The sequence below is a fragment of the Phocoena sinus genome, chromosome 3 (genome assembly GCF_008692025.1).
Source record: "Phocoena sinus isolate mPhoSin1 chromosome 3, mPhoSin1.pri, whole genome shotgun sequence".
Taxonomy (NCBI): Eukaryota; Metazoa; Chordata; class Mammalia; order Artiodactyla; family Phocoenidae; genus Phocoena; species Phocoena sinus.
This window is the reverse complement of record NC_045765.1, coordinates 145,335,924-145,356,976: the sequence shown is the minus strand read 5'-3', so window position 1 is coordinate 145,356,976 and position 21,053 is coordinate 145,335,924. Positions and strand designations below refer to the sequence as shown.

The following is a 21,053-nucleotide window of genomic DNA, read 5'->3' as shown; positions in this document are numbered from 1 at the left end:
TGATCACAGCCCAGCAGCCGCCGCTCCTTCTTTTTCCCATTCTCACAGCTTAGGCCAGTTTCTCTCCCACCTTTTAGGTTTTCTAGGCAAGGATCAGACCCCTGTCCAGTCTCTCCAAGGGGTCCTGTAGGCCTTTCTCATGAGGTTGAGTAGGCGTGATGGGAATCATTGCATAGTTCTCTCTGAAGAAAGATCCGCCCCCATTCTCCACGTGCTCTGATCCTTTTAAACCCCGGATGTGAGTGAAGGTTTGAGAGTCCTGTTAACCAGTTTTCAGCTAAATCCTTTGAAAATATGCGTGCTGGACTGGCCACTTACTTTGGAATGATATGTCTGTTCTATCTTTGTGCTTGCAATTTGACACTCGGTGCTTGGTCGCTCATCCTTTCTCTCAGCCTCAGTGAACTTCTGCTGAGTGTGGACCTCGCAGAGAGTCCTGCTGTTAGTGGTGAAGACTTGGGCGTGGCCAGGATGGACTTTTTCCTTGTTGAGAAGCTCCCTGACTGGAAGTGGTAGAATCTCATGCAGTAATAATAGACCAGGCATGTAGATTTGGGGGAGTCCTTGGCCTGCTTTGTATCAGGCTGATAAAATCTCTGTCCTAAGCACTTGCCCCCAGGATTCTAGTGGATGGTCCTTGCTCTCTGTTGACTCTTACATTCCATTACTGAAATGGTCAGCTCCCTTGGCTGAGCTCAGCATGTGGTTAGGGAGATGCTGCAGGAGAAGCACAGCCAGGAGAGAGGAGAGGCAGGCAGGAGGGGAAAGGAGGGCCAGCCTGGTAAGATTCATAGGCCAAATGAGGTGGTGGTTTTGGTTGGTTTGTTTGTTTTTAACTTCTTAATGTTTTCACGTGTAGATTTGAAAACTGATCACGGAGTTTACTCAAACCCCAGTACAGTTAACCCAGTCCATTTGGGACCAAAGAGAGCCTTGCTGAGGTCAAAGGCAAAGTCTAAAGGCTACCCAGGCACCTGACCCGTATCTTTGTCCTACACATTCCTTCAGGAAACACTTACCGATTTTATGCCAACGGCTAGCACCCGAGTAATAAGCAAAATGAAAACTCTACCCTGAAAATCCTCCATTCCAACGTAAACAGCCTGAGATGTACATTTTCAGATTTGTCAAAAATTGGTATTGGGGCCCTTGAACCCCTCGCTCACATCCAAGGTCTAAAAGGGTCAGGGTGTGTGGAGATTGGGGGAGGATCTTTGGAGAGAACTTTGCAATGATTCCCACCATACCTACACAGCCTTCTGAGAGAAGCTTCTAGGACTGAGGGCAGAGCTTGGACAGGTATCTGACCCTTGCCTGGGAAACCTCAGATGGGTGTACCCGATCTTGTGGGAAGGGCCTGACAAGGTGCCCTTTTCTCATCAGCTTGCCCAAATCCTGAGTTTCCTTTATAGCCACTTAGACCCTACCCCTATGGTGAAGACTTCTCTGATGCTGTGAAAGGTCTCTCCAGATAAAGATGTCCCTGACGAGAGAGCCTGTCATGCCATCCAAGCTGCTCCTTGGGGAGTTACTTTTTATAGTGTTTGTCTTGCCAGATTGAGAGCATTGAGCATTTATAGCTTTTGGTTCAAATTCCATGTTTGTGGGAGAGAGATGATTGAGAAAACAGGTACTTGAGGGAGAATAGGTAGTAGATGCTGGCAAGGAGAGAAGTATTTTAATTTTAGTTTCTTGCATTGGTTCAGTATCCTCTTCAGTGCTTTGGATTTTAAGTCTGATGTTTTTTTCACCTCTAATGCTGTGGTGATTCACAGGGAATTGTTTTAAACCACTGCCCTTGAATCCTGGGGGTATGGCATCTTGGATGCTAATACATTCCTGTGATTCAGGAAAATGTACATGGTGGGTACCACTACCATCTGCCTTTGCGAGTTCATATCGTTTCTTAGTGGCCATGGGTAACCTCCTAGTTTCTCTCCTAGATTTTAGTGTAGAGGGCTCCCCTCTCACCCCACACAATATTTTGAAAGGTTCAGTCAGTGCTCGAAAACGTGGGTCTATTATATCTACTCATACAATATCTCTAGATTATCTTTAATGAAGGTGTCAATTATAGGTATGGTACCACTGAGTCTAGAACAGTGGTTCCCAATCTAATTGAGCATCCAAATCACCCGGCAAGTTTAAAAAAAAGAAAAATTACAGATTTCTGAGCCTCACCTCTGATTACAGAATCCAAATACCTGGCTGGGGCTCCAGGGGGACCCTTATGCACTGACATAATTGCCAGCGTTGTCTTATGAAATAATCTTTGCGTCATATGTCCGGGTGGGAGAAGGAGTGGTTGGAAGATAGAGGACAGGAGCGTTTTTTTCTAACCGTTTCAGCTGGGGGTGGCTTATGGTAGAGAAATGGCTAAATAAAGAGAATCTAGGGCTTCCCTGGTGGCGCAGTGGTTGGGAGTCCGACTGCCGATGCAGGGGACGCGGGTTCGTGCCCCGGTCCGGCAAGATCCCACGTGCCGCGGAGCGGCTGGGCCCGTGAGCCATGGCCACTTAGCCTGCGCGTCCGGAGCCTGTGCTCTGCAACGGGAGAGGCCACAACAGTGAGAGGCCCGCGTACCGCAAAAAAAAAAAAAAAAAAAAGAGAGCATCTAGGAGCAACCACATGTTAGCACTAAGGGCACTGCTTGTTAGCCTTTGTTCCTTCGAAGATCATTTTCAGTCAGTCCAGACGTTTCTAACCTGGAATTTTTTTAACCCTAAGGATCGGAGAGGTAATGGAGATTATTAAACTTTTAAAAAAACGACAGCTTTGTTCAGTCGCATCCTCCTCAGTTTGCCCATTTGAATTATACAGTTGAATGGCTTTTGGTACGTTCACAGGTTGTACAGCTATCATGGCAGTAAATGTAGAACATTTTTATCACCCCAAAATGAAACTCTGTATCAATTATAAGTCATGCTCCGGACGCGCAGGCTCAGCGGCCGTGGCTCACGGGCCCAGCCACTCCACGGCACGTGGGATCTGCCCGGACCGGGGCACGAACCCGCGTCCCCTGCATCGGCAGGCGGACTCTCAACCACTGCGCCACCAGGGAAGCCCTACTATAAGTCGTTTTTAGTACTCAAAGAAGTCTAACTTATTAGTTCATACTGTAGCCCTATAGGCTAATATCAAGCTTTTTTGATTCAGGCTAGAATTATATCAGATAAGGTAGCTCATGTTAAGCTTTGATTGAGAGTTACATTATTTTTAAAGGGAAAATGGATTAACAAACCCTGTTTGTTGGATCTAGTATTTCAGATGAGAGGGCAGCACGTTTGTGCATCTCTGCCCTACTCCATCCTCCGCGATGGAGTGACATCACATGATGACGGGGGACGAAGCTGTGTTTCAGTGACTTATTCTGGGTTTGCGCAGGGAGCAAACTGACTAACATTTCTGCTCCGTGGGTAGACATGCTTGAAAGGGGAGAAAGAATGTGATTCAAACACCCTTTCCCATATACGTGAAACCTTTCATCCCCTTTTTGAACCATTCAAATGAGACTCCGTGCAATTCATTTGTCTTCACTGCAGCTCTTTTGATCTAAGCGTCTTGATTAAGTGACTTTTCCAAGGACTGCTATTAGTGTAGCCTGGCTAGATTGATAGATGTCACTTTATCCAGTCTGGCTTTTGGAAGTTTGAATTTGGGAATTAGAGCTGTAAGATTCCAGCTGACCCAAGGAAGGCAAGTCACTCATTGACTCCTGGGTCCTCTTGGGGAAGAGGAAGAGGTATTGAGGCAGAGGGAGCCCAGCATCATTTCAGGGGCAGGTGACTTCTCCCTAGTCCTGGCTTCCAGGGGTTAGGTTCTTTTACCAATACCGGGAAAGCTGTGATCTGTTACTAACTTGAATTACCCCCAGCTACAGTTCTTGTTTCTGAAGTTACTATTCTGTGGGTTTCCAGAACTTCTTTACCCTTGACCCCTATCTCTGTCGTCCTGGAGTTATACTCTTGGACCCAGCTCTCACACACCCAGAGCCTTGATTCCAGGAAAACATTCACTTCACAGCTAATACCTCCCCCTGGGAATTTTTGGAATTACTTGCTTTATTTACTTAATCCTCTTAATTGTTCGTTTGCATACTTCTCACTGCCATGCTGGGGGTGGGTTGGGGGGCAGCGGACACAAAGACAAACACCCCAAAAAACTGGCACCACACCCACGAACACCCCCCCACCCCCACCCCAACGTGACCTCAAACAAAAATCCGACCCAACTTCGTTGCCTAAGACATTGCGTTCTTGCCTGAAGGAATGCTTTGGGTGGTTCCACCTTGGTGGGCTACACAGTTTGTGGATTATCTAAGCCTGGGTTTCTCTTTGCTTCTTTTCCTGCTGCATGGATTTGGCCTCTTTTCTTGGTTATTAGCACCTCTCCCAGAGGGTGGAAGGAATTGAACTGAAAGGGCGATTTCCATTTTCTAGCTACATTTGATGGAGAACCATGAGCCAGTGACAGGTTGGGAACATCTGATTGTCATTATTTCTACTTGAATTCATCAAAGGTGGTTTGCTTTGACATGAAGAAGGGCTGTTTTATAAACCAGCTCAACTTTGATAAGGATAGTTCCTGTTTCATGTACCTTATTTCTAGGTTCTCAAACTTGTATGCCAAGTAAATATTCAACCAAGGAGGTTCCTGGGCCCTGGTCCTGAGATTCAATTTCCATTGACTTTTGCATTTAGCAAACTGTCCCCAGGTCCTTCTGATTCAGATTAAGGAGGGGGCCAGCTTCCAGAAACACTGTCTGGGAGTTTGTACTTTGCTGTCCAGGTCCCAGCCCAGCCTTCTGTGGTTAAATACGTGGCAGTTAACAAGGTGTAATTACAGTGTGTGCGGTTTCCAAGGCAACACACATTCTGTCACCCCTGCTGAGGCTGGGAAGATTGAAAGGGACCACAGGGAGGCTGCCTAATGGTGTGGCCTCCAGATTAATGTCATTGAGGTGCTTTATGATGACCGGGTTTTGGTACCATTTGCCCAAGGGCCCTGCTTAAGGGCAGCCGCAGTAATGAAAGTAAACAAATTAGAAGCCAGGGAGCTGCTGGACCACTTCTGGAGGTGGCGATGAAGACCTGAGGAGGGATGAGTCCAGCCTTTCAGTTGCTTGCATTTCCCCTGCTCTATTTCCTCAAATCGGTTTAGTCCAGAATGATAAGGATGGTGGAGAAACATGACGACCTTGAAAGGCTTTTGAAAAATGATGGTCAACTGTGGTCAACATCCGACCACGCTTCCTTAGTCCTCAAATGGACAGGACTGTTGATGTCCCCTGTTCTCACTTTGTCAACTGAGGCTTGAAGTTACATTTCCGGAGCACTTACTAGGTGATGGGAACTTGCACAAAGATTTTTCGGGCCTTTTTGACCTGAACGGGAGGGTTCCACACTGTACATTTTCCAGGTTTAAAGATGGAAAAGATCAAGTTCGTACCATATTTTAGCACAGGAGTTTACTGTTGGGTTTTAGTTTTAAAGCCGTAGGGCAGCGGAAAAGGCATTCAACCATCAGTCTGACTTTGGGGTCTGGTTTTGACTTTTATCATACAGAGGTTTTGGGAATGCACACAGGTTTTCTTCACTTCTCTCAGGAGGCTCTGTCTCGACCTCTGGAAAATGAGGGGCTTAGACTAGATCAATAGTCTTACCTTTTGGATGGTGACAACCCCCTTGCAGAATCTGATGAATATAGCAACTTTCTTCTCTTAAAAAAAGTACATATATACTGTCATTCCAAAAATTACCTTCACTTTCTGAAGGGACCACAGACCCCTCCTAAATGAGGTGGTTTCTTAAAACTTTTCCAGCTCTGGCTCTGAATCACTGGGTCCCACGATGACCTGGGGGGAGTCTTCCACTGTTTTGAGTGGCTTCCTGAGGAATGACATATTCAGTGAGGGAGGTTTTGTTGTTTCTTGCATTTTTCACTCATTGCTCTGTGCATCTAGGAGGGGGGAGGAAAGAAGCCACACTGAGAAAAATAAATAGGGAATGAATGGCATCTGGACTATGAGCTGTTTTCCCTATCATGCTTCACTACGGTGACCCTTCCAGAGGAGGTTGAGGGTATAACTATAATGTGAAGGGTGTGGAGAGGAGTGAGTTAGGCACACGGATACTGTATTTTGTGCAGTGACAGGTCAGCAGTTACTTAAGCTTTTTCTACTTTGAATGGGAAGTTGGGATAAAATTTCAAGTTTCGGTTAACTTGAAAATGTCAGAAGGTTCCAGGTAGTATCACGAACGGGAATAACGTATGTTCTTTACCACTTCCCAGCCCTTCACCCTGACCACCTTCCTGACTCGACCCCAGTCGCCTACCCATGGCCCGAAGTCCTAATCCATTCAGGAGGGAGTATCTATAGTGTTTGTTTGGGAACCTAGATACTTAATTTCTTCTTTTCTTCCTCTGGTTAGGTGCTGAAAGTCTCCTCTAGAGCTCTGGAAAGCTGAATGGACTAAACATGAAGAGCTTGAAAGCCAAGTTCAGGAAGAGTGACGTAAGTAGTCTGGCTGTTCCCCCCACGTTCCTGGGGCTGCAGCAACACCCTCCCTCATACCTTGATAAGGTGCTGGGTTAATCAACTACAGAAGCCAGAAGCACTCTGGGGCCCAGCTCAGGGTGGCTTTTGTGAACGGCGTGTTCTAGGTTCCTTGCTCTATGTGTGTATAGTTTCCAAAAATGACTTTTTTTTTTTTTTTTTTTTACTCCTGGCATCTGTGCCTTGGAGAGAAAGGAACAGTCAAATTAAACATCTTTTTTTCCTCCCCTTGATTCTCGATAGAGTGCCAGAGTATTCCTTTGAAAATTCTAATGAGACTACTGCTCAAACCCTCCCCCCTCCACCTACGGGTTCTGCATCTCACTTGGAATAAAAGCTAAAGTCCTTAAAACAGCCTACCAGTCCTTATACTGGCTGAAATTAAACACCTTAACAAAAAGGATCAGTCAAATGCCTCAGCATCGTTAAAGTCCCCCCAGATCTGATTCAGAATGTCATTCTTAGAGGAAGCTAGTCTCGTGAAAGTGGTTAGGAATTACGTGTTAGCAAGGTTCGTCTTGGCATTTAGAAAACTTTTAAATTCTGTTAGGCTCTTGTGGTGAAACAGCGATATCTATTGCTGTCTGTACCTTTATTCTCCCAGCATTCCTGGGGTTCTCCCTCATTTGTTATTCATCATAAAAGACTGGATTGGAGGAACCAGTTATGATGTCAGAATTATGAGACAAAGTCTCCCAGAGGAGAAAATGGAGAAAGACAACATAGCAGCGGGATTATATGTGATGCTATTGTAACAAAAGGTCACCTTATAAACGCTGCCGAGGTTCCAGTCTTGTACTAGCTGCACTCCAGATGCTTGGAGCAGAAATGGTTGAATGGGGGAAATTCATGGAAGGGTGTGAGATGGAAGCTCAGATGTGTCACCCTCCTACTGGGTTTGCTTGGCTGTCGTTTTGCATTAGGTAGTTAAAGGTGAACCTGGATTTTATTTCTATGCCATGAATTATATGACAGCTTGGTACAGCCACATTTTTGCAATAAGTGGAGGCTGTGTCTTTTATGGCTAACATCACACCCACACACACGCACACACGCACACCCACACCCACACACACCTCCTTTTTGCTGAAGCTTATCTCCTGAGGCTGCATCATGACATGTAACTTACTGCCCTGATAAGGCCCAGACCAGATGAGATGCCTGTGGGATGATTGCAGAATCTTGTCGTGCTGAAAGGAAGTTAGAGCTAGAAAGGGTTTTCAGGAAAAAGTGGGCCTCACCTTCTCATTCTTCAGGTAAGTGAACTACAGCTCAGAGAATGTGAAGAGACTTGGCTGAAGTCGTCCACCTAGCCTTTGGCCCGAGTGAGAGCCTTGGTCATCTGACTTCCTTAACCCCTTGTCCCTGCCAATCCCCAGAGAAACCCCCTCTAACCTCCTCATTTGCTGGCCCAATGACGCTACAACCTGCAGACCTCATTGGACTTTCAGTGAAGAAGGGAAAGGCAATTAAATGGAAAATGTTGCCCAGTCGAGCAGATGCGGGTTTGTAAATTCCCTGACCAGGTTAACAAATACCTTTTCCATTCCAAGGGAATTTGGGCAGCTTCCATTTGCACAAGTTGAGATTGTTTTAGCAAAATTGAATCAGTCTAGAATTCCATGATATATGAACAGGGGCAGGGGGAAATGATAGCGTACACTTTTGGTTTAAAAATTAAAAACTGGTGGCCTTAGAGAGGGTGTTGCTGGAATCTAGTTTTTTTAAATAAAAACTGAAATATTTCCATGATTTCGGGAAAAAAGTCACAGTAATAACACTATTAAAAGTGTCTGGGATTTGGCCGCAGAAAGGCTGTGGTTTTGGCAGTTAGGACAAAGGGGAAAAACGTTAGAGGAGCACGCTTGGGGGAGGAGAGCAAAAGAAATTGGTATTATGGGGCCAGACAATTTCAGATGGCTCCCCAGTTTCATCCCAGATTGCTTCCCAGAGCGCCATCACTGTACTGTGAGATGGAGGGAATAAAAGCAAAAAAGAAAACCGTTCCAAACCCCAGCTTGAAGAGCTAACCGTTGTGAAGTATTTACTATATGTCAGGCACTATGCCAGGCTCATTACGTGAACTTCATTTAATCTTGCCACAGACCTGATGTGGTAGGTATTATTGTCAGGCTCATTTTCCAGATGAAGAAACTGAGACCCAGGGAGCTCCAGTCCCTTGCCTGGGCCTGGGTTCTTCTAGCTCAAAGTTGTATAGCCAGTTTCTGTGCCAAAGTAGCCTGATTCCAGAGCCCAGGTTTCCTGAAAGAGGAAATTTGGATGGAGGTTTGATTTTATGAAACAGAGCAGTCCAGGCAGTAGCTTGGAAAAGTGACTTTGGACCGAGGTCCGTGGCCTTGGGCAAGTCTCTACCCTTCCCTGAACCCCCAGGTTTCTCACCTGAAAAGCGGAGAAAATAATATTAGCCTCACGAAGTTGTTGTGAAGGTTAAAATATGCTGATGTCTGTAAGGCACACATCTTAGGCCTGGCACTCAGGAGATGCTTGGTAAATCTTTCTTCCTCTTTCTTAATCAGGAACCCACGATGTAGTTCAGAGGACTTCAGCGCTGTGGTTGGCAGACAGGTTCAGACTCACTACAAGCTTTCCTCGGGAGGGTTCCTGCCTCCTGCTTGGGTATCGTGAGGGGTCTTCAGAGCTCAAGCCTGGGCAGTGAGGGCCTCCTCTCTCTTACAACACGTATTTCTCCGTTTAAGCAGTGGATTTGAGATGAGACCGATACCCGAGTGCTTGTGACACGAAAGAAACAACTAGAGTTCTCTCAATTCTGTTATTCTGCGTGACCATTGGGAATTCTTATTTGTGTCTGAAATTTAAAATAGTCAAATAGGGAAAACGGCAAAGTCATATTTTTGTTGGTGCCAACTTTATTTCCTGTGGGAAATAGTTTACTGACCTTGAATATTTTAAAAATTGAAAATTATTTTAAAATTGCTAATTTAATTGCTAATTAAAAGTAAACCATGAGTCCAGAGTATAATTAGGGTTTTCAAGAAAGAAATCCACGATGAAAAAAGTAGGCTGAAAGGTGTATGTGGTCTGGAGGGCGGAATAATCTGCTAACACTTGCTGCCTCTGAGGAGGGATTCAGAGCTAGGAGTGGGTGCGGGAGGGAGTTTTGCTTTTCACCGGGTGCCTTGGGGTTTGCCTTTTTTGGTGTACGTGTATGCGCCCACATGTACCACTTATTACAAGAAAAACAAGTCTTAAACTGTTTATATTCAGTTCAATGAGCCAAACTATAATCTCCTTTACCTGAAGTGAGTGGTCTCTCTCAAAGAACAACCGTAAACAACCTTAAACCCTCGGCCGTCAAATATTCCTGCTTGTCTTTGTGTGAGGCTGAAAGGAGAATGGGAAAGAAAGGCCCCTTTGTGTTTCTGGGGGGTAGGAAGAAGGGGGACAGCAGATCATGTTCATGTTCTCATAAAGGGAAGGCAGGTGACCCACGGGCGTGATCATGTTTCAGCCAGCCTGTGTCTGGGAGGTCTGCAGCCAGATGAGTTTGTGGCCATTGAGAGCAAATCCCAGGAGTGAGGAAGGACAAGTGTGGCCCAAAGGAGCCCCCCGTGGATGGCCTGAAGGTCACTGTGCTGCACCAAGCCCATCATGCGGGTGGAGATTTCCTCCGAGTGTCCTTTCTGGAACCCTTGACTCAGACAGCTGCTAAGTCAAGGGTGGGTTTATGTGTGTGACCTAGGGGAATGGGCCCGATTCCCTGGGCTGTGGTTAGATCCTGTCCTTGTCTCCTTGCTTTCATCCCTAAACATGATTGTGAGCCTGCAGATAATCCACAGAGGCCAAAGAAATCCTAACGTGGATGACATTTTCCAGTTCCCATTGCTAACTTGATTTTGGGCATCCTTGAACTTGGGTTAGATACTGGAAAGGATATGGGAGAAATGTGAGGGATGGTTCTTGTCTTGAAGAAGCTCATAAGCCGAGGTGGGAGGAGAAAAGCTACACTCAGGAAATAACTAAGGCAAAATACAGATCATGTATAATATAGATATTAAAAGGATCTCCAGGATAATATAACCACTTGTTGAATTGTGAGACCTGGATGATAAATGCTATAGATTTTCAGAGAAGGGTAAATCACTGGAAATGGGAAAATTGGGGGGAGCTTTATGGAGGTGAAGCTTCTTCCAGGCCTCAGGGATGCATAGGATTTGGAACGATGGTTAGGAGAGGAGCAGAGGAAAGGGTAATGCAGGGGAGCTGGCCGTGAAGCACAGTGGGTAGACTCAGTTTCCAAAAATTGCCCTTGCTATGCAGAACGGTGAGGCTTCAGGAGCCCAGGAAAGTGCCCATGGCATGGCTCTGAGTCTTTTAGCAAGAACACTATAAATTTTTCATTCTAGTTTTAAAAATGGATGTACTTGACTTTTTACGCTTATAAAGTAAGCACAGAGTACTAAATCCTCGTTATTTATTTCTTTTATGACTAGTTTGAAAGTAGCTTCTTTACCTCTTTAAATATTTGCAGCAACTAGTACGTGGTTCCACATGGAAAAATGAGCTGTCATCATGAGAAATGAGGCCAGGAAGGTTGGGATTTCCCTGTGCTAATAAAATGCTCAGGCTTCTGGAATTTCTTTGTAAATGCCAATTTTTAGTGCCTTGAGTGAAATGGGTGGAGGCTGAGGGATGGGAAAAGGGGCTGAAAGATCTTTGTAACAAATCTTGAGAACTGCCTCTCAAACATGATCGAGGTCTTCAGAGTTTACTCTGTGGGTGTGTGTTTAATTTCATGAAAGATTTGTTCCCAATTCTGTTTTCCATTATAATAAGGAAGCAGTGGACGTTCCATTTAGGGAAACAAACAAAAAATAAAGGCAGCCAGTTGAAAATGGCTGGCTCCACGAGAGGTTAAATTGATGGTATTTCTTTCTGTAGCAGCTACTAAGGACTGCAGCTTTCAGCCAAAGAATGCACATACCCCGTGAACCTTGAGGAACCAGACACATCCTGCTCGGACAGGAGTTTGAATTTGTTGCCTGTTGAGAGAATAGCTCTCATGAAGGTCAATAATCGACACCTCTGCCAAGGTATTTTTTCAAGGAGTTTTTCGTCATGTATGATAAGTTGTTTTTTTTGCAGTACGCGGGCCTCTCACTGCTGTGGCCTCTCCCGTTGTGGAGCACAGGCTCCGTACTCGCAGGCTCAGCGGCCATGGCTCACGGGCCCAGCCGCCCTGCGGCATGTGGGATCCTCCCGGACCGGGGCACGAACCCGTGTCCCCTGCATCGGCAGGCGGACTCTCAACCACTGCACCACCAGGGAAGCCCTATGATAAGTTTTTACAGATGCCCAAGACTCCCTCCCCTGCCATACATGCAAAAAATAATGAGAGTATTTAAAATCCGAGCCTATTGACGGAGGAGCCTTGGCCAAACCTATTGTAAAGCTAAGCCTCTTTGTTTTCATCGACATAATTTAAAAATATATCGGAGGTGACCTTTTGAGATGGAGGTCTGAGGCTCTCGGAAACTTCTGCAGAGAATTTGGTCAGGTTCGTGTTAGGCTACATAGTTTCTCCAGGTCTTGTCAGCCCGTCTTAAGTGGGGAATCTGCTTGCTGCCTCATTTCACCTTGTATAAGTTTCCTAGGGCTGCCGTAAACACACATTGAGTGGCTTAAACAGCCATAGTGTATTGTCTCATGGTTCTGGGGACTAGAAGTTTGAGATCAAGGTGTTGGCAGGGCTGCTTCCTCGTGAGGGCTGTGACGGTGAATGGGATCCATGCCTCTCCCAGCTTTGTCTGGTGGTATGCAGTCATTGGCTTGGAGATGCGTCACCCTGATCTCTGCCTGCATCTTCACATGGTGATCTCTGTGTGTGTGTCTATCTCTCTTCAAATTTTCCTTTTTTTATAAGGACACCAGTCATATTGGATTAGGGCCCACCCTGATGATGTCATTTTGATTTGATTATCTTTGTAAAGACCCCATCTCCAGATCAGGCCATATTCTGAGGTACTCAAGACTCCAACTTACCAATTTTGCAGGGTGTGTGTCAGGATGGGGCACACAGTTCAACCCAAAACATACCTCCATCCTTTTCTATCTAGAGCAGTTTCTCAGGGGCCCTGGCACTCCCCCACTGAGCATGCGTGCTCATAAATCTTAGCTCCACAGTTTCTTCATCTTTGGACTATTTTCAGTGTCTAATAGAGTAAGGCTAGAGTATCATATTTTTTTAGTGGGTGTCAGTGCCTAATACATAATATTAATCACAAGGGTAAACACATAAGATTAATCACAAGAGTAAACACATATTGGGCTTCCCTGGTGGCGCAGTGGTTGAGAGTCCACCTGCCGATGCAGGGGACACGGGCTCGTGCCCCAGTCCGGGAAGATCCCACATGCCGCGGAGCGGCTGGGCCCGTGAGCCATGGCCGCTGAGCCTGTGCGTCCGGAGCCTGTGCTCCGCAGCAGGAGAGGCTACAACAGTGAGAGGCCCGCGTACTGCAAAAAAAAAAGAGTAAACACGTATTGATCGCTGACCTACTGCAACAGAAATTAGGAGAACAGGTCTCATTGATTGAATGCTTACTGTGTGCCAGGCACTGTAGCAAACCCTTTACGTGTAATGCTTACAAAACTGTCTCCAGTAAAGACCATTACTGTAATAGCAATTTACAGAGGGAGAAATTAAGGTTGAGGAAAGTTAAGTAACTTGGACAAAGTCGCACATTCGATAAATGGCAGAGAGATCTGAACCCCGGTTTATCGTGATGCCAAAGCTTGTACTGGCAACAGCTGTACACACTTGTTGGCACAGGGCATTCCCTTTCCTAAGTTCAAAAGCTGCAAACTGCAGGAAGTGGATTCTGCTCTCTTGCCCTAAGCAATAAAGACCCGTAGAATGACCTTATTATTACCAGTGCTCTCCACAGTGGCAAATCCTTGGGTTGCTTCCTGAGAGGCAAATGCACTTCAGACTGAACTTTTCAAGCAAGAGAGGACAGATGCTGCTACTTTCTGCTCTTCTGCTGCAGTTAAGAAAACTAATTCTAATTCTGTGTGGAGCCCTATTGCTGGCTAACTGGACCACAGCCTCATTCTGTTGTGTTGGCCAAAAAGTTCATTTGGGCTTTTCCGTGAGATGTTATGGAAAAAACCCGAACAAACTTTTTGGCCAACCCAAATAGTTACCCCAGACCATAATTGCAGGAATTCTTGGTTAAACCTGATACCATTCCAGCTGCAGCTGGAGACCAATATGAAACTCAGAACCCGGCCCCTAAACTTTGAGAAATCTGATCGTCTACATAAGCGGTGAATCATCTAGGTTATTACCTAGTATCTCTTTATTCTGAATTAATTATGTAATCATTTCGAACTATTGCTGACCTCGATGTTTTTTGCTTGATAAATTCTTGTATGTAGCTTTTCCTTTGGAGTGAAATAGGAATTGCTTCTGAATTCATTCCGTGGAGATCTTCAGTTGTGTTTCTATCCACAGATCTTTGCTGTAAGAGGTGGTTATTTTCATTTCTATGGCAGCAGGTGTTAGCATGAGTCGAAGGCCCAGTATCTGTAAAGATGACATTACTGGGACTTCCCCAGTGGTCCAGTGGTTAAGAATCCGCCTTCCAGCGCAAGGGACTCGGGTTCCATCCCTGGTCAGGGAACTAAGATCCCACATGCCACAACTAAGACCCGATGCAGCCAAAAACATAAATAAAAAAATAAAAATAAATATTAAAAAAAAACGATGACATTAGTGAAAGTCTTGACTTTCCTTTTGAGTCCCCACCTCCTTTTAAACTAGGAAAGTCAGTGTGTTCTGATTGACTTGGTTATCTAATTATTAGATGTTATCACGTGAAAATATTTTCACTTTTTGTAAAGCACTGCCTGAAGGATCTCAGTTTTGGTTTTCTCAGGAGGCTGAATGATACGGTCTCTCCCTCCCTCCTTCCTCCTGGGCTGTCCAGTGGGCTGACTGACCAGGAAGTGTAGAGATTTATAATGTGGGAAAAAGAACAAAAAGTCTGAGGAACGACATGTTCTCCTGGGACGGGTTTATTTTGAAATGTATCTCTCAATGCTGAGAATGTTTCCTTGGTAATCTTTCGAACTTGGGCTACAGTTTTGGAGGGTTTTTTTTTTCCCCCATGGGAGCCGGTGTCCATTCTTTGAAGGGATGTTTCATAACTGAGAAGATGCAGGGTCCTTCAGTGGGACCCCAGAGAACGTATTTATTATGATATGGGGTGAGCTGTGGTGACAAAATACCCTGGAATTGAATAAGGTAGAACTGTTTCCTTAAGTAAAGGTTTCAAGCACTCCAGAGCCAGCAGGACAGGTCTGCTGCATGGGCTCATCCAGGGGCCCAGGTTCTTTTACAGTGTCCTTCTGCTGCCCTCCAGAGCTGCACCGCATTGCAGTAGCCAGTTGCCACACGTGGCTCTTGTGCATTTGAAATGTGGCTAGTCCAAACTGAGATGTTCCCTAAGTGTGAAATACACACGCGTTTCAAACACTTAGTACCAAATGAAGAATGTAAAATACCTTATCAATAATTTTTTATAGTTACACATTGAAGTGCTAATATTCTGGACATGATGGACTAAATAAATTTAAAATTCACTCCACCCGTTCCTTCTTATCTAATGTGGCAACTAGAAACTTTTAAATGACTTAGGTCTTGCATTGTAATTCTGCTTTCACGTCTTACGGAACCAGAAAGAGGGAGGATGAACCCCAAGCATCTTCCTTTTTTAAACGATGTAACCCTGAAAGTGCACAAATCATTGTTCCCTTGCGTGGAACTGACTGGAGCTTAGTCACATGCCCCTGCCTAGCTGTAAGGGAAGCGGGAAGACACTCTCTAGATGGCAGCCACGAAATCAGCTAAACCTCAAGGGGCGGGAGGAATGGGTCCTGGAGAAGATTAACTCAGTGTTACGGGTTGAGTTGCTACCCATTCCGCAAAAGATATACTGAAGTCCTAGCCCCTATGACCTCAGCATGTGACCTTATTTGGAAGTTGAGTCTTTGTAGAGGTAATCAAGTTAGAATGAGGTCATTAGGGTGAGCCCTAATCCAATATGACTGGTGTCCTTATGAAAAGTGGAAACTTGGACGCAGACCTGCGCAGAGGAAAGACCATATGAAGAGACACAGGGAGAAGAACACCATGGGAAGATGAAGGCAGAGACCCGGGTGATGCACCTATAGGCCAAGGAAACACCAAGGATTATCCTCAAACCACCAGAAGAGAGGAGAGAGGTGTGGGGCAGATTCACCCTCACAGCCCTCGAAGGAACCAACCCTGCTAACACATTGATCTTGAGCATCTAGCTGCCAGAACTGTGAGACAATACATTTCTGTTGTTTTAAGCCAGTTAGTGGTACTTTAGGGTGGCAGCCCTGGGAAACAAATACACATGGCCACAGGCAATTTCCACAGTGAGTCTCAGCTGAAAGAGTTAGGTGATGAAGGTGTGCCAGATGTTCTATGGTTTTTTGACGCGCAGGCTCAGCGGCCATGGCTCACGGGCCCAGCCGCTCCCCGGCATGTGGGACCTTCCCGGACCGGGGCACGAACCCGTGTCCCCTGCATCGGCAGGCAGACTCTCAACCACTGCGCCACCGGGGAAGCCCAGATGTTCTATGTTTTGATTACTTTTACCCCAGAAGTGAACACTGGTTGCCATTTGCCCGATTTCCCATTGTTCTGTTGGTGGACGTGCTGTTCACGTGAAGTTAAACGCCTTTTCCACGTTTGAAATGGAAACTGCTCCTGAGTGTTGCCAGCTGGTGAGATTAGGTTATCAATCAAGCTTCTCCTTTTAGTCCAGGAATATGTTGGGTTTGATAAGAAGTGGGATTAACAGGGCTTGTGTTAAGTATACCATTTACGGTCATCATTTTGGGATTGCCTACATGGATGGGAACTGTGGCGACCTGATCCCACACCTTCACAGAAAAGTTTGGGAGTGATGTCAGCCTACAATTATACATTATAAACTTAGTTTTAGGTTACGCCAAAGTGCATACATTTATTCGGTCAGCATGCAATCTATGAAACTGTGAAATATGAGGACTCTTAATTATATCAATTTCATTTGAACATATATACCAGTTTGACTTACTTTCAAATTGGGACTTAGAATTCTGAGCAAAACATTAGATTTGTTGCAAAAGAACTTGAAATAGTGGCATTTCCATTTCCCAGATGTAGCTTTATTACTATAGCCTGACACAATATTAATTTTTTTTTAACCCACATTCCCCTCTTCAATCATACTCAGTGTACTGTTGTGTTTTTTTAAAATTTATTTTGTTTATTTTTGGCCGCACTGGGTCTTCATTGCTGCACACGGGCTTTGTCTAGTTGCTGCAAGCGGGGGCTACTCTTCGTTGCGGTGCGGGGGCTTCTCATTGCGGTGGCTTCTCTTGTTGCGGAGCACAGGCTCTAGGCATGCGGGCTTCAGTAGTTGTAGCACGCGGGCTCAGTAGTTGTGCCTCGCGGGCTCTAGAGCGTAGGCTCAGTAGTTGTGGCTCGCGTGCTTAGTTGCTCTGAGACGTGTGGGATCTTCCCGGACCAGGGCTTGAACCCATATCCCCTGCATTGGCAGGCGGATTCTTAACCACTGCACCACCAGGGAAGCCCCCATACTCAGTTAACTGTTGATTCTTTTCTTCCACTGTTGCTTGCAAAGCCCTGTCATTCTCTTTGTGTGCTTGCACTGTTGGATATTTGAACCCAAGTGCAGGGCACTATGTTTATCCCAGTTAAATTTTATTTTCTTAGTTAAATTTGTTCAATAAATCTGTTGCTCTGATAATTGCCTTAATTTCTGACTCATCGTAATCATACTGAGTCATCCACAAACTTAGCAGGGGCATGCCTATTTAATCTAAGTCATTAATGAACGTAGTGTGCAGCTCTGTCTTCAGATACGGATATAGACTGCAGAGAATGAATTAAGTCATTGCCCATTTGGAAGGATGTCAATGGTTATTTCATATATATACACACACACACACACACACACACACGTATGTGTATATGGCATTGTCATATAATATATATATCATATACAGGCATACCTTGTTTTATTGTGCTTTGCAGTTATTGCATTTTTTAAAGATTGAAGGTTTGTGGTAACGCTGCGTCGAGCAAGTCTATTGGCACCATTTTCCCAACAGCATTTGCTCACTCTGTGTCACATTTTGGCATTTCTCAACAATATTTCAAACGTTTTCATTATTGTTATATTTGTTTCGTTGTTATATACATTGTTTTTTTAGACATAATGCTATCATATACTTAATAGGCTACAGTATAGTGTAAACATGACTTATATGTACTGGGAAAGCAAAAAGTTCTCGGCTTCGCTTTATTGCAACATTTGCTTTATTTGCAGGTCTGGAACTGAGCCCATAATATCTCTGACGTATGCCTGTATGTGATAATTATTGACATCCTTCCAAATGGGCAATGCCTTAATCCACATTCTTTGGGGTCTGGTTACAGCTGACCCATTATACTATTTCTCAGCCCTGTTTCTCTGTCTTGTCCCAGTTTTATCTATTACTATCTGTGCAATACTGGACAAGTTACATAATCTCTCATCTTTGGCTTTCTCACCTGTAAACCAGGGTGATGCCAGCACCTTCCAGCGTCGTCGTGAGGATTAGGATAAAATCTGGCACACGGTACATTCTTGATAAATGGTAACTAATGATACCCATTACCCCGATGCCTTGCCTGGTGCCTCACATTAGTAGGTCTTTAGTAGTGTGTGATGAGTGAATGGGCTCTACGTTTATTGTCTAGTTGAGATACTGTGCTTGACATGCATGAAACAGGTACAGCAGCACAAGGCTTGTGTCATTCAAAACAAAATCAGGCATCCAGGCGATAAATACTATAGGAGTTTAGGGAGGGCTTCATTGAAAAGGTGAATTTCAGGCTGGGCCTTCTTGACTTGTAGGTTAGGATTAACAGAGGAAACCAGTACTGGTGAGGGAACGTCCAGAGTCAGGTGGGGGTGAGGAGAGACCAACAGAAGAGGGAGATGCACAAAGTTATCAAGTTAGGTGGGAGGGACGGACTTCTGCACAGCATCGGAAGCTGGGGGTGGGTGATGTGGGTAAAACGGAAGAATTGAGGTTTGAAGATGATCGCGCTTGGGGCACTAGGATGATTCGGGGGTTTTGAGAGACTAACTGGAGGAAAGGGCCAGGACTAGGGCCGAGGCTCAGGTGGTGGCCGCCGTGGGGTGGGAAAGAATGAGGTGCCTTGAGTGGGTGTGGGATGAAGAGCAGGGAGGAAATCGAGATTCCTGTTGCTCCACAAAGGCCACACCCTGGCCTGGGCACCCAGCCAAGCGAGAGAGCTCCCGCATCTCCCGAGAAATCTGGCGTGGGCTGTTATCACACTCACCTTTTACTAAGCAACTTGGTGGGAAGAGACATTAGGAAACTTCAAGAGGTTAAAAAAAAGAGTGAGAATCTTCTTGATTAGAATATTAACCTTCAAGTGCACTTCTCTGCCAGGCATTATTCTAAACACCAAATTGTAATCTGTTTATTCTCTCTGTTAGAGGAGTACCTTTTTATTCTCTCTGTTAGAGGAGTACCCTTCTTATCCCCATCTTACAGATGAGAATACTGTGACGTAGTTAACTTGCTGTGTTAGTTTGCTAACGAAGTGGTCTAAGTGGAGTGGTTTAAACAAGAGAAATGTATCCTTTCGTATTCTGGAGTATGGGAGTCCGAGATCAATGTGTCAGCAAGTTGGAGGGCTGGGAGGGAGAATCTGTTCCCTGCCCCACCTCCTCGCTTCTGGTGGTTTGCTGGCAGTCTTTGGCGTTTTCTTGGTTTATACATGCATCTCCCAGATTTCTGCCTTCACCTTCACATGCGTTCTCTGTGTGTGGGTCTCTGTTCAAATTTCCCCTTTTCATACGGACAGCAGTATTACTGGATTAGGGGCCCACCTTTCTTCAGAATGACTTGATCTTAGCTAATCACCTCTGCCACCACCCTATTTCTAAATAAGGTACTGGGGGTTAGGACTTGAACGTATGAATTACGGGAGGACACAATTCAACATAACACTTGTCCAAAGCACAGAGCCAAAGCAGGAACCTGGACTTGTGCCTGGGGACTCTGGCCCCTGAAGCCACGCCTCCCCCAGTCTGTGATGGCTGCTGTGCACGGGTGTTTGCTGTCAGAGATGCAAAATATGATTCCAGCCAGCCAAGTAGAGGCCTGGAATTTCAAATTCTTCTTTCCATTGTCCAGTGGCAACTGACTGATGATAATTATGGGTAAACTATGACCAGAACATGTTTTGGTGAAGCCCACTAGCCAGATTCACACTGATCCGGTTTGACTTTGGTGCCAGAGATAAGAGGTTGGTGGAGAATATGGAAAGCAAAGCAGTTAGACCTGTTTTCTGGAAGGATCCAGCAGTGGAAAGGAGGACCTAAAATGCGCATTGGGACCTGAGACTTAAGTAATGTTTGTACAGCTTTCTGTTTTTAAAATAACAAAGGGCAGCACTTAGACTGGCCTGGCTGTGTTTGTGACTGTTCGGGACATAGCTGTCCCCTGAGTGGTGGATGTGGCACTGGGACAGGTCTTAGGGCATCAGCCGTGCCCTGTGAATAGCTGGAAGATGGGTTGTTTGGTAAGTTCTGGTGAGTGTTCGGCAAGTAAGTCTTGCAGTCAAGGGACTCTGGTACTGTAGACGCCTGCCTTTTCCAGTGCATTTGGAAAGCCACCTTTACCCTTACCCTGCAGTGAACTGATGCGTTTGGGTGACAGGAGGCAGCTGGGTCAAGGTAGGCAGGATGAGATGGTTTTCCTTGCTCTGTCTGCAGCATCCAGCCCAGCTTCCCGCTCCAGGGAGTGTGATGAGTGAATGAATGCTGAGAGCGGCAGGGAAACACTGGCAGTTCAGTGTCACCCCCTCATTCCTCCGGCCCTTCTTTGCTCAATATTTACTGCTCTCCCCATGTCATGGGTGGAAACAAAAGGGCCGAGGGGTTTCCTGGGTGGGTTTCCTTTAGAGTGGTCTGAATGTCCTCTTGGCCACCTCTGGTTGTGTTATGTGACTTTAACGAGCGTCATCAGAGGGCCTGGCTTGTAATGTACAACCTACCTTGGTTTTGTATCCAGGCTGTGAAATTATTTGGTGTCTGTAGCTCATTAGCTGAAGTGGTTAGAGAACCACATCAGCAAGACCAGTCGTGAACTTGGACCTGGTGTAGGCTAATTAGCTTGTGTCCTGTGGGCAAAAATTATCTAAATTTAGACCCAGCTTACTGACTTTGTCTCTTTGGTCATGAAAGAGCCTGACTATTATTGATTAAGAACACGGCCACTCGATACCAGAAACAAAACAGGTTATGATGGGGCAGCTGTGCCAACCTCATTTAAAGGAAACCCATAATAGCATTATTGTTCAATTTTTTTATACATTTCTGAGTCATTTAGCCAAAGT

The 21,053-nt window shown here is 45.4% G+C and overlaps 1 protein-coding gene across 16 annotated transcripts in view; it reads left to right on the top strand.

Moving 5' to 3' along the window:
* Positions 1-21,053, top strand: part of RAI14 (retinoic acid induced 14) — a 147,780-nt gene that overhangs the window by 25,716 nt on the left and 101,011 nt on the right. For all 16 annotated transcript variants that reach the window (XM_032625948.1, XM_032625936.1, XM_032625942.1 and 13 more), the window contains exon 2: positions 6,432-6,514. In XM_032625948.1, the coding sequence (XP_032481839.1) occupies positions 6,479-6,514 (36 nt within the window). In that variant the 5' untranslated portion in view covers positions 6,432-6,478. The remainder of the gene's footprint in view (positions 1-6,431; positions 6,515-21,053) is intronic.